The sequence below is a fragment of the Corvus moneduloides genome, chromosome 7, assembly GCF_009650955.1.
Source record: "Corvus moneduloides isolate bCorMon1 chromosome 7, bCorMon1.pri, whole genome shotgun sequence".
Classification (NCBI taxonomy): domain Eukaryota; kingdom Metazoa; phylum Chordata; class Aves; order Passeriformes; family Corvidae; genus Corvus; species Corvus moneduloides.
In genome coordinates, this window is record NC_045482.1 from 16,482,673 (window position 1) to 16,498,804 (window position 16,132).

General features: G+C 38.3%; 1 protein-coding gene and 1 long non-coding RNA gene across 5 annotated transcripts in view; one reads left to right on the forward strand and one right to left on the reverse strand.

Moving 5' to 3' along the window:
- The window catches only part of PDE11A (phosphodiesterase 11A), a 115,435-nt gene that overhangs the window by 34,942 nt on the left and 64,361 nt on the right, over positions 1–16,132 (forward strand). For 2 of the 3 annotated variants that reach the window (XM_032113902.1, XM_032113903.1), the window contains exons 3-5: positions 9,043–9,132; positions 11,260–11,400; positions 14,819–14,883. In XM_032113902.1, coding sequence (XP_031969793.1) covers positions 9,043–9,132; positions 11,260–11,400; positions 14,819–14,883 — 296 coding nt within the window. Of the gene's footprint in view, positions 1–3,658; positions 3,757–9,042; positions 9,133–11,259; positions 11,401–14,818; positions 14,884–16,132 lie in introns of those variants that run through there. The other variant, XM_032113904.1, reaches the window with a different exon arrangement.
- LOC116446310 overlaps positions 1–16,132 on the reverse strand; it is a 108,142-nt gene that overhangs the window by 32,604 nt on the left and 59,406 nt on the right. The gene's annotated exons all lie outside the window — the stretch shown is intronic.

A 16,132-nucleotide genomic window follows, 5' to 3' on the forward strand; every position in this document is an offset into this window, starting at 1 on the left:
GCTTCTCCCCTGTGAGGAAAGGCTTAGGGAGCTGGGACTGTTTAGCAAAGAAGAGAATGCTCATGGGTGGATCTCATCACTATGCATAAATAGGGGATGGTAGGATACAAAGATGGCATAGCCAGGCTCTTTTCAGTGGTGCCCAGTTACAGGACAAGAGGCAATGAACGTACACATAAACATGGGAAACTCTTGTCTGAAAGTCAAGAAACACGTTTTTACTGTGCGAGAGACCGACAAGTTGCTCAGAGAGGTTGTGAAGTCATCATCCTTGGAGGTATTCAAAAGCTGTCTAGACACAGTCCTAAGCAAAAAGCTTTAGGTGGTCCTGCTTGAGCACAGAGTGTTGGACCAGGTGACCTCCAAAGGTCCCAGCCAGTCTCAGCCAGTTTGTGATTCTGGTCCTGTGCCTGCACTGTGGCTTTAAAGAGAAGATTTTAATTCAGACAAAAAGTGAACGAAGGCATCTTCATTCAGTTATGGCTAAGTCAAGAATTAGAAGTAGTTTTCAGTTTGTGTATTCTAATATTTATGGTCTGCAGCAGGAAGTAAATGAATAAATCTATTCCTCATCATGAGCAAGAACTGGGAGTTGGTAACTGAGTTGTAAGTAGAATTGTGACTTGAAGATGACATTCTCATTGTATGGATGCATATGGAATTTATCTCTTGGTTTCAATACCATTCAATTAGCATGGTCAATTATTATGTATATTGTCTGCAAGCAGTCAGATAAGTGCAACTTGAAATGGTAAGATCAAAGTCTGCAATTGTGTTGGAGGAAAGATCAACTTTGAGGTGATACTTATTAATTTTCCAGTGCCAATTTAAAGTTCTGATCTGCAATTCCTGTTTTTAGCATTGGTAGTATCAGTCTTCACAGCGCTCACTTTGCCAATACCAGGATCTTCCCATCTCATGCAGTGACATTTATAAAGTTTTTACAACAGTGTCTTTGAACTGGCTGGTTCCACTGATTCAAGCATAGTGGGAGCCAGGAGTTCCAAAATTTTGACAAAATCTTTCTTTGTGACCTTTTTCCTCTCCTCAGATAAATCAGTTAATTTTTCTTTGGCTCAGTTTTGCTGTCTCTAGATAAAAATTACAACCTGACATTGCTGCTGTAAAACTTTGTTCATGGTCTGCCAAAGTGCTCTGAGACACTGAGATTTAGGCACTGCAGAACTGCCTGCCTTACATAACAGCTGCAGGCTCGTGTGCCTGGGGGCTGGCCTCTAGTGACTCTTCTTCAAACAGGGCAGAGCAGAGCAGCCAGGCAGTAACAGCCCCTCTTGGTCTCTCTGGAAAGCTTTACACAGGTGAAATGTCCTCTGTGAATCATCTCAGCTTGATTTTTTTTTTTTTAAGATGATGATATAATTTGGATATTTCATATGTAGCTGACCTTCATCCTTTGAAGGAGAGGAAGTTTATTCATGAGTAGGAGTTGTGGTTTAGAGGATTCATGACCTTTTGTGATGCTTCTTATCCCTCTTATTTCAGATGAACTAATAAAAGCTGCTTAGCATTTCTCTATAAGACTTTGCTACAAAGCCCTGCCAATATCCAATGGATGGAAACTCTAGAGTTGATAAAGAAACATCATTAATAGCTGTTGGGTTGATTTAATGGCCTTCTAGCTGCAGGTGGTCCCACAGACATAGCACATATCTCCACCATCCAGATCTGGGAGTCCTCAGTAGCCCTTGCAGTGAGGATCTCCATGGCTGTTAGTATGTTTATGATGTGGAAACATGTTGGTTCACTGGTTTAATCATACTACTGTAACTTTGCAGCCTTCCTTTGGCTGCCTGCAAGCTGAGTTTTCCTTGCTTAATAGCTTTATGTGCATTTGCTGAAGCCCAGGGACTGAGTGCTGATGCCAGGCATTGGCCTTGTAGGTGCTTGCACTGGCATGGTGATGCTCCTTATGTGCTACCTCTGCTCTTCTTCAGTTCATACACTTCTGATTTTAATAGAAACACTGTTATTCTTGTGTAACTTTTTTCCTCCTCTTGTCCTCATTTTCCCTTCTGGAAATCCTGGCTTTATATCACATGTTGAATAACCGAGTAGCAGTTTGACGTGTTTGCTGGGATGGGGCTTTTTAGTGGGCATCACTAATTCAGATTTGTGTAAGATATGGAGACATTTCCAGTGAAAATAGCTGGATTTTGCATGTAGAAGATCAGATGATTGGATCCTAGAATAGTAGCCATTTTACATATATTTATTTTTGGCTTTCTAGACTTTAGCAGAAATGCTTTCATATTTCAGATTCATTTGGGGCAACAGCATTTAAAATGAGGTGCTGTAAGGAAATTCACAGTACAATTATTCTCCTTTTCACTTTATGCTGAGTGCTAAATTTAATGCAATGTTAAAATGTTGTGTCTTACCAAATATTGTTAAAAATAGCTTTAATAGCCACTTCCAATGTTTTTGTTTGTTTGACAGTATAATTCAGCATGGCTTGTTTAGATTTTTGAGCTTCAGCCGCTGCTAGTGAAGGGAGTTACGGATAATATCTAGCTGTAAAGTTACTGGGTCAAGAAATGTTCAAATACTTGCCAGAAAAAAAAAAGATTAGTTGATGTGTTCTGACTGTATAAACAGTTTTACAAGTGTGTTATTGTAAACCAAGTTCAACGTGTTCATTTGTTTTCCCAGTTTAAAGTTTCTGCATAGCAGAAAAGAGAGAAGATGAGGTTATGTTGAGCAATCAGGGGGTAGTGGTGGGGCCTGCCAAAAAGTCAGAGGTTGAGCACTCCCACCCTTTCCTGCCCCTTGGTCCTGCATGCAGCAGTCTCCCAGTGCCATGGCTTGTGAGGACGGTGGCCTACATAGGAGTCGGGTTTTAAAGCTGTAATAAGTCTGCTCCTACCAGAGACGTGTTTTGTAATCTGTCTGGTGACGCAGTTATCTCGTTTGAATGTGTGTCAGTAATTCTATGAGGCAGACAAGTACAGAGTCAGAGCTGAAGGATTGCTCCCGTGGTCCTTTTCAGGCTGTTTACAGACACCAAAAGCTTCCAGAGTTAGACAGTGAGCTTTATAGGGCAGAGGTGCTGCTGCATGTTTGCAAGCATTAGCGCTTTTTTTCGGTACTGCATTAATAACCACATGCAAATAGGAACTTTTAAAAAAAAAAAAAAAAGGCAGTAGAAGACTGGCCCAGGAGCCTCTGCAGGTTCACTCCTACAAGCAGAAGCTATGTACCCTATTTGGGTGCCCACAATTCATGGAGTGTTTTTACCAACCAATTGTTCTTTCCATGCTTGGGGTGGAAAAATCATTTTGGTAAATATTTCTGAGAATTGTGAACTTAGATGACAATTAGATTTTAGCAGATGCGCGGATAGCCAGACCTTGCACAGCTGGCAGGAGGTAATGGAATTTGGATGAACGCTTGTGCTTAACCATTTTGCAATTGAATTTGGTTTGTTGCTTTCAGAATTCAGTAGAATATTTCACTCTCTGAACCTATTTTGAACACATTAGGAAATGTTTCAAAGGGCAGCTGGCTTTCCTGATTTGGTTTCAAGTAGGTCCACAAAACATCTATCACTTTAAGATATAGCAAAAACATTTGCTTTGAAAGGACTTCTTTTCTCTTTCTAGGAAGGCTGTACTAGCTCCTTTCCCCACAGGCTCACCAAGCAAGCTGTGTAAAGAGAAGTGGCTCCTGTGGCCACTAAAGAAAACAACTGAACCAGACAGGCATTTGCTGAGAGCTCAACCTGGAGTTTGTGCCAGAGTGAGTACAAAAGCATTACTGAGAGGCTTCTTTCTTCCGTCAGACATCAGAAATGTTTTCTTTTCTGACCACAGGCAGGGGGTGCTTGGAGTATGCCAGAAGCCGTGAGTTAGACTATATTGGATTGTTACAGCAGCGTGTGCTCTCCAAGAAGGCTCAGTGAGGGCAAAGCCGCATGCGGAGGAAGCAGGGTAAATGTCACTGCATTTGCTGAAGCTGAAGTCAGGGCTGCTTTCCAGCCAGCAAGCGTGAAGCTCACATTTTACCTCTGCAGTGTGTTGCCATTGCAGCACTGGCTGTTTCTCACCATTAGCTAATAACTTTCTGCATTGCAGGTCTGCACGCATGCAACTTTGTTGCTTTTATACCTTCCTCTCATTAGGGAAAATTTCAAAAGTTACTTCCTGTGAGGTGCACAATTCTAGAAAATACCCTTCTTTTGCAGCTGAACCAGGAGGGGTTTTTCTTACGCAGCAAGGGAAGAGTTTGCAGGTTCCATAAGAACCCTCATCCCCAGCCTGTGCAGTGAAGGGAAAGGTGGTATCTCTTGATGACAGGCATTGTCAGAAAGAGCTTGGCCATAGGTCTCCTTGTTTCTGAGGATAAAAAGATTTGTATTATGTCTGAAGTTACTGCGAAATCCAAACCCAGCTCATGAGAAGAAACCCTCATTTTTAGCAGTTCAGAGGAACTGGTAAGAAGTTCAGGAATTTCTAAGAAGCATTTTATTAACATGTATTCTATGTCTCATCATCTATGAAAAGCCAGATGAAAGGAAAATCAGTGTCACATCTCAAGACATTGTGCTGCTCTAGTGTAGGTGTCCAGGTGCTGACGCACCCAAACAACTGTATAATCAGGTGTGGAACTTTTGGCCTGTAAAACTGTGATTATGGAGAGAAAACATATGGAAGACTGCCCTTTAAAATTCTGAGGGAGCACTGCTGTTTCTGAACTGATGCCATAAGAAAAAGTATCCACTAACAAGCACAGTTTGTAGCTTACTTGTCGTAGTAGTTAATATTGCAGAATCTGGAAATGCTTTATACTTCCAAATATTAAGCTCCTGCGTCAGTTCTTGTTGTGGGTTTGAAGGTCTAATTTGTCTAATTTTGGGGATACAAGTTTGGAGACGTGTGGAGATACTACAGCAATGGGAATATATCCTGTAGGAAGCCAAAAGTGACTATGGTCAAGGCAGTCATTTGATCTTACTGGTGTAGTTTTGAAGTAAAGATATGTCGTGGTCAAGACCTAGCTGAAAATGTAAGTAGTTACATAACTGAATACTAAAACTTCTTGCAATTATACTGGTTTTTCCCTTGGTAGTTGTGTTTTAATACTCCTAACATGCAATAATGAAATAATAGAATTTAAAAAAAAAAAAAAGTGAGCTCTTGAAAGTGCCCATTACTACTACTTCTTTTCATAGGTTTCCTGCCCTGATAAAATATTGAACAGTTTGTGAGCACAGCTTTTTAGCTTTTGTATGCTGCTGTGAATTTGTGAGGTGAGTGTAGCTGCTACCCAAGGATACTTATTGGAGGGTTAAGTAAGAGAAACTGGGCCAGATCACCTGGACCCTGAATGTTCAAGTAATTCACAATAGAAACCTGTTAACCTTCAGTTACTGTATCTGAATGCTTTATAGTTGTCATGAAAAAACCAACAAAAACTAGTCTCTTTCAACATCTCAGCACATTCATTAGGTTGTTACTCAGCCTAAACACCATTTTTATAAAATGTACTATTACATACTCACTGATGTGTTTGTCAATATGTCACACAGTACTGTGATGAATCATTGCAACTAATCCTATTAGACAAAATAATTTAATGAGGCACATCTGTTAAAGCTGGTTTTGTTTTTCTTTTTAATTCTGCCTATTTGCTTTCTTAGAAAATCACTTTAATAAATCTGCAGAATCTTTTCCTTTAATTAATTCAAAATAGATGTGGGAGGAAATTCTCTTTCAGATATATTCCATTTTGCTTCAAAACTAATTTTTTTAATAGCCAGTTTAACAAAGGAATTTATTTTATATATTTCAGAAGGGTATATTGCATGTTTTTCTATGAGTTCCACACAAATACTTTGTGCATTGGTGTAATGGAAGGATGTGGCATGCTCAGCTTTTGGGCCAGTTTTTACCTTGGAGCACAGGAAATTAGTAATTAGTTATCTGTCACTTAAAAGGAATGGGGAAAAGGATGTGTCTGTCTCGTGGTGTTATGTGCCATTTCCTCAACTTTTTACATTCTCTTTGGAGGGAAAATCCCTAAAATGTGAATCTGGCATAAAAACACCAGCTCCTTACAGTATGTGGCTCAGGCAGAGAAGAGCTGAATATTACGTTATTCCATATTTGTATGGAGTGTCCACAGTCATAGCATAAACATCTTAGAGGTGCTTGTAAAATAGTCGTAATACTGCAGATTTAAATCTGTAATCTGAAATAATAATGCAATAACTGCTTTCTATCCCATTGAGCAATTTTGATTAAAAAAGTCTTATTTAAAATTCAGCTACCATTAGAAACTCATTCATTCTTTGTGTACTTGGTGCTGTATTACAATTTGCCAAAAGTGGTTTAGAGAAAAGTCACTTTTACCATTCAGACAGTACTAAAGAGGAACTAGAGTAGGCTTTTGTTTCGTCGACCTTTCTTAGGTAACCAGGAATAATTGAACCACTGAGTGATTCCTCTCTACCTGACAGGTTTTTCTTGGTTTTTTTCTTCATAGTTGTTGACATTTATTAATTTCTTTTACTGGTTTTCTTAAACAACTTGGTGTCTTTCTTAATTGTGCTGCACTTTACACAATTAGTTTGAGTGGTGAAAAGAGTGATGTGTGTCAGTGGCTTTCCAGACTCTTAACATTTCATAAAACAGTGTTTTATGAATGTTAATTTCTGTATAGAGCCAGTGCCTTGGAGTTTGGGTTCCAGAGAGCAGTGGTTTTCAATATTGCAATACTGTAATTTTTTCTCGCTAAAAAGACATTTTTGCTAGCTGGTTTTGTGATGCCTGAAGGTTCATAAGCTTCTCGTGTGCTTGTCACAGGGTGACATTAATTTTGGGAATAGAGAATAGAGATATCGTGGGGACAATAAATACTAGTATTTACTTATTAAGTAAAAATGTATCCAGTCTCACCATGATGTTCAAAATTTCACTGAAGACCAGATTTTTCTCAAGTTAACATTTTCTGCTCTGATGTCTTACTTGTGGTTTTCAGTACTATTACAAGAAAATATAGATGGGTTTTTTTGTTTCATTTGGAAATAAAAACTAAACTGAAATATGCAATATTCTCTCAGAGAAACTCTGACCATTAAAAAAATTAATCCCCCTTACCAATTTTTTACACTCTTACTTTATTTTTCATTTTGTGTACTCTGTCCTGTAGATCTGGTGTGAGAGTTGGATACTTTAATTACTCCCTCTTCGAAAAGATGAGTGTTTGTAGAGTCTAAAGTATGTAATTTTCCTTTGGAGGCAATAGTGAAGGGAAGAGGATGACAGTAGGGTGCTTCCAAATTAGCTGTATAGGTGTGCACCCTTAAAGTCTGCAGTTACTGTGACAGAGTGCCAGCTGTAAAGGTACAAAATTCAGAGGATCGGAAGATCATTTCCAAAGGCTCATCATTACTCAAACACAGACTAAGTAGGTATGTAACCCTTGGGGTGTTCAAGGCAGATAAAGTATAACAGCAGCTGCTGCTGTTTCTGTTCTTCTGGGTTCTTTCCTCAAATAGTTTCAATAGCCCACGTCTCTGGGTGAGCAGTGTTTTTCTAATTAAAGAGAATTTCAAAGACAAATGCCACTCTCTTAATGCCAGAATTTGTCACAGACAGGATTTCTTACAACAGACAGACAGACCAAAGAGAAGGAAGGTTCGCTGCTGCAGCATTCTTTTGGCTCTGTAAACAGCAAAGTGCCTTAACTCCCACTGGCTTTGCAAATGTTAGGGCTATTCAGCAGCTGTAAAATTTACTAAAAGTCTCAGACCTCTGCCTGGGAACCACTCAGCAGTGGCAGTATGTTACAGACTTGTTACCAGTATGTGGCTTAAAAGTGCTGGGTTTGGACTTTGATCCATTGTTATCCGTGTGAAGTGCCAGTCCTACAGGTATTCAACTATTTGACTGGTCTAGTTCACTAGCTTCACACAGCCAACCTAAAGTGATCTTGGGCGCCTCAAACTATGTTCTCAGACCCTCCTTTTCAGTCTTTTTTAATGTATGATGATGCATTAAGGCCTAGTTTTTCAAGCATGTTCTTTAAACTTTTTTTTTTTTAACCTTCTTTGAGAAGACAATCAGTTTTCTGACTAAGGGTGTAGAATGTGCTGTGTTCCACTGTGCTGGTGTTCTCAAAATCTATATCCTCTAGATATAGAATTCCTCAACAGGAATGTGATGATGCCTTTTCCTGGTCTTAAAATCAAGAGTCATACACGGTTAGAAGCGGAAAAGGGATTTTACCTTGGTATTTATTTTAAGGATCCTTAGGTGTACACGTCCAGGTCATATGCATCGAGATGCACCCTGCCGAGTCTATCTGTGTCCCCAACATTGGGTATAACATTATAGGTTTTACTAATTAACATATCTATCAAAGATTCCCCAATGAGAGGCTCGAATGAGCCCCTCTCCCTAAGGAACCTTCCCCTGGATGGTTCTATCTTGGTTTACAGAATGTGTTCTGGAGAGGACCTTGGGGTATGGGGCACACTGATCCCTAGCTACAAAGCTTCTAAAATGTGTAGTCTCTTAGCTTGACAAACAAGTCCAAGAATGTAGGCAAAAAGCACTGGGAATACAGAAGTTGTAAAAAGGTATAACAGGGGTATAAAAGAAAAGGCAAAAATCTTCATGGCATCAGTGACTTGAGCTTGCTTCTTGAGCTCAGAATAAAAAAGCAGTCCAGAGAAATAAAGAATATTTTTCTAGGTAAGCTGTAATGTCTACAGTAATTTAAAGTAGTCTTCAGAAGGCATTTTATAAAGTGGAGAATCCACAGTTTCCCAGAGAAATTATGGAAGACCCTCTCTTCTGGGATCTGTGAACTTAATTGTGTTTGTTCTTTCCTAGACGTTTGATCTCTTTCCACCCATCTGATGTGCCTTGCCCATGATAATTCTGTGTTCAGTACTCTGCTGAAGAGTGAGCTGAGACCTTCCTGTAATGTGTCCTCTAAATTTAGGTCTCTTTCCTAGTAAGAAATTGCTCTTGATAATTGCATTTGTTTTTAATGACTGTGAGTTTCTTTCCGTACCAGGTGATGCAGATGTATCTCCCTTTCTGTGGGATTGCCATATCCAATGCCCAGCTATTTGCAGCTTCAAGGAAGGAATACGACAGAAGCAGGGTAAGTGCAAAATGTGTCGTGGACCAATAGCAAACTTTTATTTTTTGTTCTTGCAGGTTCCAGCTATGTGTACATGTTTGCTAAGCAGACAGTTTTAACTGTGTTTTATTTGAAAAACTGTATTTTCAAAAGATGCCCATCTTGACTGAGGCAGCAAGAAGAGAGTGTGGGAGGGAAGTACGCTTGTAGTGGTGGCTGCTGTTTCCTGATGTCAGTTCCACGTTCCGTAGTGCTGAAACAACTGCATTTGTGGCACAGATGGTGCAGGAGAGAAAGTGTTACTTTGGCAGAGATTCAAGCTCTCATAAAACTCTACTAATCTCAAGCCTTTCCCAGCCTGAATTTTTAATATTCAGTTCATGTGCAAATAATGTGGATGTATCTTTATAAAATTGAGCAAGAAAAAAACCCCTCTGTGTGAAGGGTTTTGAGAGTACGTGTCTGTATAGAATACATACTCATGATTTCTGATGCCATGCATGCATCGGGACAGAAGGCTCTGAAATGAAAATAATGCTGAGCTCCCATGTCATTGTCTTGTCAGAGAGGTCTTTTATTTTTTTGAAGAAACAAAATGGTAATTTTGAGGGGTTTTTAATAATGGTTGGCTTCTTTTTATCATCCTTTCTGCAATGACAGGAAATTATATTTTTGTTAGCTTGGATCACATGTCCAAAACTTCAGTAGAAATACCTCTGGTAGTGTTGAACCTATTCTTCCTTCACAAGGTAGGGGTAACTACAGTGGTCTGGGTCTGTATGTTGAGCTCTGGCATTTTTATATTCGTGATTTTGGTGCTTTCATGTATGAAAACTAATGCTTTCCACTACTTTAAAAAATAACAATAGCCCTTTCTAATGACCTTTATACTTAAGGGTCATGAGGCATCTGAGCTTGTCTTCTGTCCAGGTCTGACAACATACTATCATATTTTAGGGAAGAGATTTGGAGGAGACTTGGGGGAAAAAAAAGATTTTCTGCCAAAGTTTGGTTGGTTGGTTGGTAGGTAGGTACTTTTGGGGTTTTTTGTGGTTTTTTTGATGTTCAATTAAATAATTGTCTGACTACACAGACTTAAATTTTGCTGCAGATTTCCAGACTGCAGGGAGCACTACAGACTTCTGAGGAGTCCGCATTTAATCTTCTGAGAGAGTTATGCAGCAGAAAAGTGTTAGGGACATTCTCATTCTTCATTAGAAAATGGTAAATTCTAGTAAATTGGAGATACAGATTCTTTTTTTCAAATTCTTTTTTTTAAAATATCACTGCTGTTGGACAGCTATGTGGTAGCCTGTACATAAATGTATTTCTGACCTATTGGTGGTATTTAACTTTGCCTAGTCCATGGCTGAAGTTAGTTGGCAAATACCAAGGGGTGGACAAGCCCATACTGTGCCTTCCCTATGAAGCCAGACCTTAATGGTGGCAACTTCCAGCGACTGTGACCAACATTTCGCTGATGACCACTATGTTAGAAGAGCTAAGACCACTACAGTTTATATGCTTACCTATATTGATGTTCTTTAGTGTCAGTGCCCTAAATGAGAATAAAGGAAGGAGCAAGCTTCTTTGGGCCCATGGGAAGAAAGAACATGGCCTGTATTTTTTTTAAGTTGATGAAATGAGAGAGGAGACCCTTCATTTTAAGGCACTGTATTTTACAGACATGTTAGTGGTGAGGACTGGATCAGACTGCTGTTGGAATATGGAAGTATTGATGTGGGTTTTTCCTTTCCAGCTTTGAACATGCAAAATGTGTAATAAGAGAATAAAATGGAGTTTAAATGTCCTAGCAAATTCAATATATAAAATCAAGCAACTCAGTCCATAGTGCATTGCATTAAAGCCATTGCTTCAGTTTTGGAACAAAATGAAATAGTTTGAAAGATTTGCATTGTTTGCTAAGAGTTAGACTGTGCCCAGGTGTGAGCTAAGAAATACTTCTTTCTTTCTTCAGATACTCTCACTTCAATTTTGCTGCCATAATCATTAAGAACTTTATTTGAATGAAGATTTCAATGGATTACTCATATTAAAATCAATCCTAGATATGATGCCTCCTTTGCAATGTCCCATGTATTTATTAATTCTACAACCAATACAAGAGTTTTCTGTCCTTGTATACAGGCTTTACTGGAAGTAGTGAATGACCTCTTTGAGGAACAGACTGACTTAGAGAAAATTGTCAAGAAAATTATGCATCGAGCCCAGACTCTCCTGCAGTGTGAGCGGTGCTCAGTATTACTTCTGGAGGATATTGAATCACCAGTAAGTATAGTTGCACATTCTGTAGAAAGATTAATATTTGAGTGGTGGAGTAGCTGCTCTTATTGTGGTGAGGCTGTTGCATATTATAGTAAGTACTGGACAGCAGGTATTTTTCAATGTGTTGTTCCTAAATGTAAGTTGGGTACAGCTTGAAACTTTATCAACACCCCTGTTCTGTCTTAATCCCAGCAGGCAGCTAAGCCCTACACAGCCCAGTAGGGTGGGGAAGGCAGCTGGAAGGCTAAAAGTATGAAAGCTTGTGGTTTGAGATACAGACAGTTCACTAGGTTAAGCAAAAGCTGTATGAACAAGCAAAGCAAAATAAAGGATGCATATGATCCTTCCAGTTGGCATGCAGGCGATCCATCATTTCCAGGCAAGCAGGGCTTCTTCACATGTACTGGTAACTTTCCCCAGCTTTTACTGCTGAGCATGATGTCATATGGTATTTTAGTATGGGATATCCCTTTAATTAGCTGGAATCAGCTGTCCTGGATGTGTCTCCTCCCAGTCTGTTTTGCAAGCTATTCACTGGGATGGCAGAATGAGAAATACAGAAGGCATTGACACTGTTGTAAGTACTTTTCAGCAGTAAAACAGCCCTGTGTTATGAATGCTGTTTTCATCACAAAACTAAAACATATCACCATTATAGGCTACTATGAAGGAAATTAATCCCATCCCAGCCACAACCAGTAGAGTCACTTTTTCAAAAGGAAACTGAAAGATACAATTTATGATTCCTCATGGTGTTTTGAAGGCATTTAATGGATGTCTGTAAGTTGCTGATGGATCAAGTAGTCAGTGGTGTGATCCAGGTGATACACTGTGATTTGCAGTTTTCTGTGTGATGGAATTAGGCCTTACTACAGAGCAACTACAACTGCCTAGCTGAGAAGCAGGGTGCTCTTGTGGTCTGCTTAAAAAAGAAAAATTGCCTAATTTGTTATCAAATGTTTATTTGCTCAGTTCCTTTTTTTCATGATATAGCCACAAGAAGAAAAGCAAAATCCTGTCTGTAGCTTCATTTACACTTACCTGGAATTTATAACCTTGCTAATATTTTCAGGCTATTGACTTATCAAATGGGTGGTGCTTGAAAGCAGTTTCAGAGCCAGAAACTGTTGCATCATCAAGCAAATCTCTAATGCTCATCTTTAAAACTAACCTTTTCTGCTGTGTAAGTGTGGAAAACTGATACACATAATTTCTGTTCTAGTATTTTAACATCTTCAGTCCAACTACTGGTCACTCAAAAGTTACAGCTAAAAATAAACTCATCAAGTCTTTAAGTGACCATCCTTTGTGTTAAGCAACTCAGTGGGGTCTACAGCAGCCTCAGAAGTGTCTTCACCGTAATCAGCTTCTGAACTTGTGTCATTAATGCTTTTTTGTGAAATCCCGTGTAGTGTGGAAGAAAGCAAGACAGTGAGGGCTGAACCTGCAACACAAGGAGTTTTCTCAGCTATTTTTGGTGGCTGCTGTTCCATGGGATTTGTTCCTTCCCCTCACTTTAGTTGTTGGCAGGGGTCTCTTTGGGAATGGCTATGTTTGCCCATTTTAAAAAGTTTCTTTTTCACTTTGCAAAATAAATATTGAGAATCAGTTCCAGTTTCTAAATAATTTAACTGCTGTAAAAAGATAATTCCTCTTGCTATTTTGCCCTAGTAATTTTTCCCTGAAGTAACACAAAATCCATTAGAAAAGGTACATGAATGCAAATGCCAAGATAGCCACTTTTTCTTGTGATAGCAGTAGGCTTTTAAATTGAGCAGGTGAAGTGGAGACACAATTTCTAGCATTACTGAAGTATTTTTGGTTTTTTGCAATTGCTCTATCCACTTGACCAATGAGTAATTATTTCATTGCTGAGCTCTGTTGAACAGATGGATGTAAACTGTATGAAAGCATTTGTCAAGAGTTGGTTTTCACACAGTTTTGGCAGGGGCTTTCACTGGGACTTTACAGTTCTGATATTCATAGGGTATGAGAGCCTCTTTAAACATGTTTAAAGTTTTTATAAGTGTTGTTATTAGTAATAAAATAAGTGGCCGCCTTTATATTGGTAGCTCCCTCCAGTGTTTTCAGACTATTCAATATAAGCTGCCCTCCTTTCTACTGATTTGAGGAGTAGTTGAAGGATAAAATATTGTTTGTAATATCTTTTTTTTTTTTTCTACCCAAGTATTATTTTGTATTCACTGATTCTGCACTTAACTATTTGTTGCTGGGACTGACAAGTCAGAGACAGAATCTTACATTTGTTTGTATGGCAGAAAAAATCCCCATTCTTTTCCTTGGAGGAAAGATATGATTCACATTTCATTAAGTTAATAAAAATTTAGAACTTTAAGTGGAGTATGCCCTAAATTATACCAGCTTTCCTAAAAGCAAGATCGAGGTTTTTATTTCATTTATATGTTCTCTACTATAGAATTTTATGTTTCTAGTTTATTTTCTCTTTCTAGATTCCAATACCACTCCCCCTCCCCAATTTTACTGTTACAAGATACAATTCTACTACATTCTTATGAAATGTGTTTATAATATGATTTTTGTTTTTCACAGAAAAGTCCATTGTGTTAGCAAGTTGTGGTTGGCAATTCATTTTTCTGCTCTTGGTACTATTTCTGCCTTTGAGCTTGGAGGGGTTTTTGCCAAACCACAAGCAATGAGTTCTTATTCCTCTAGACTAAGTTGTGAAATATGGACAAAAAGCCTAAACTTTTTCTAAATGGTCATAAATCTTAGGTTAACTTGGAGTAGGAGAATAGCATCTTGCCACCCACTTGGTAATTTTTACAAGTGGCAAAACAGTTGTTTTCCTGACTTTCCCCTGTTTTGGAGGGCTAACATATATATCAAAATAGATCTCTTTAGAGTAACTCAGTGTCTAACCTTGTCTAAAATACTGTTATTTGCCCATTATGCAGAAAGCTTTTATGATTCAGAACTGAAGATGGGGACACATCCAAAAATGTGGCCTCTGTTCTGTGTCACTTTTAGCCACTCTTAAGATGTTTCACTTATGTGCTCCTGACACGTATGTTCAAGTGTGATTGGTTGCAGTTAGTAATGCAAAGCAGCCTTTCTGTTTATTTTCCTGGATTTAAAAAAAGAAGTTTGGGTAAAGCTCCATAATTCATGTTCTGAAAGCCTTTAAATGGGAAGCATATACTCTTGTGGAAATAGTTTTCGGAAGGAATCTAATGATATAATTTGATTTGATATTGTTTTTTAGGGAACTGTGCACAGTGTGTATTTTGAACATGAATTCTCTGTTGAAAGAATACAGATTTGTATTTTTATCCTAAGACCATTGGATAAAAATACAGTTTAAATAGAGGAACCTTACGTTACTCTTTTCTTAGATGTTTATTCATCTAATAACAATTTTAAGTTACTTCTTTTGTGACAGGTGGTGAAATTTACAAAATCCTTTGAGTTGTTATCTCCAAAATGCAGTGCTGATACTGACAACAGGTTAGTGCTCATGTCTTCTGTGGTTATAAATAACTTCATTTTCCACATAGTTTTAAAGTTTGCTTGGTCAAGATTTTATTTTCTTATGGAGCTTTGTGTAGGTTTGACCGAAGAGTGTGAGCCTACGTTTTTTACGCAGACAAGTCTCCTGCTTGCTTCTATTGAAGACTTGCTAGAATAAATGTACATGCCTATGTTTTCTTATATATGTATGTTGGTGTGTGTATATATGCACTAATATTGTATCAGTGTCTCAGGTAAGAAGCCAGGAAAAAACTGACTTTTTGTATTTGCTCATTGATAACATGCAGGTAAAAATTACAAAATTATTTTAGATTGTTATCTCTTACAAAATGCCACTGTACAGTTGTGTTGAGAGGTTTCCAGAAAAATTTTATTTCTGCTCTTGTCAAATTGGAAAGCCTAGAAACCTCAGAGCACATGTATTTCCTAGAAGCTGTGTTCCTGTGACTAAATCTTGTTTAAATGTTCAGTCAAAACAGAAGTATATGTTTTGCTTGGTAGGATCTGTATTTAAACATTTATAAAGGGCAAATTTAAAGTAGTAAAAGCTTTTTGTTTATGTGGGGTTATTATATCAATCCCTACCAGGTTACACCACTGGTAGCAGTTCACATAAAATGTCCTGTGTACCAAATGAGGAGATAAAGATTCAGGGCTATCGTGAGAACATTTCTTCCATCTTTCAGGGCTCAGTGTTTATCATACAGGTTTTATGCAAATTAATTCATGCTGATTCCAAAGGAGAATTTTCCATATCAAATGACTGTCATGATGATAAACCTTTTCATGGATTGATTTTGCAGCATTAGAAAAATGGGTAGTGTTAGAAAATTTCTAAGACATGCAAGCTGACAGCAGAGTCCAGGGCCACACAGAAATATGGGTAGAAGCTATCTCTCTTCCATGTCCTGGTATGGGAATGGTGAAGCAAATGGAAAACAAGCAATAAAAAAATAGGAAGATTTGAATATGAATAAATAATCTGTTGATTCATCTGGGATTCACAAGTTACTGCTTTTGACAAAGAGTTTCAGAGTAACAGTTGGTCTTTCCTAGGGGGTGAAAATACATTTCTTTTATTTGGGGACAGGAGTATGAATCAAGGGATGTGGTTGTTATTCCTGTTTTTGTCAAACTTGATCTGTAGCCAGATTAGTCAAAACAATGTAGAGTGGTGTCAAGATAACCAAGCTGGTTTATTTCTTGTTACCATAGTTATATTAGC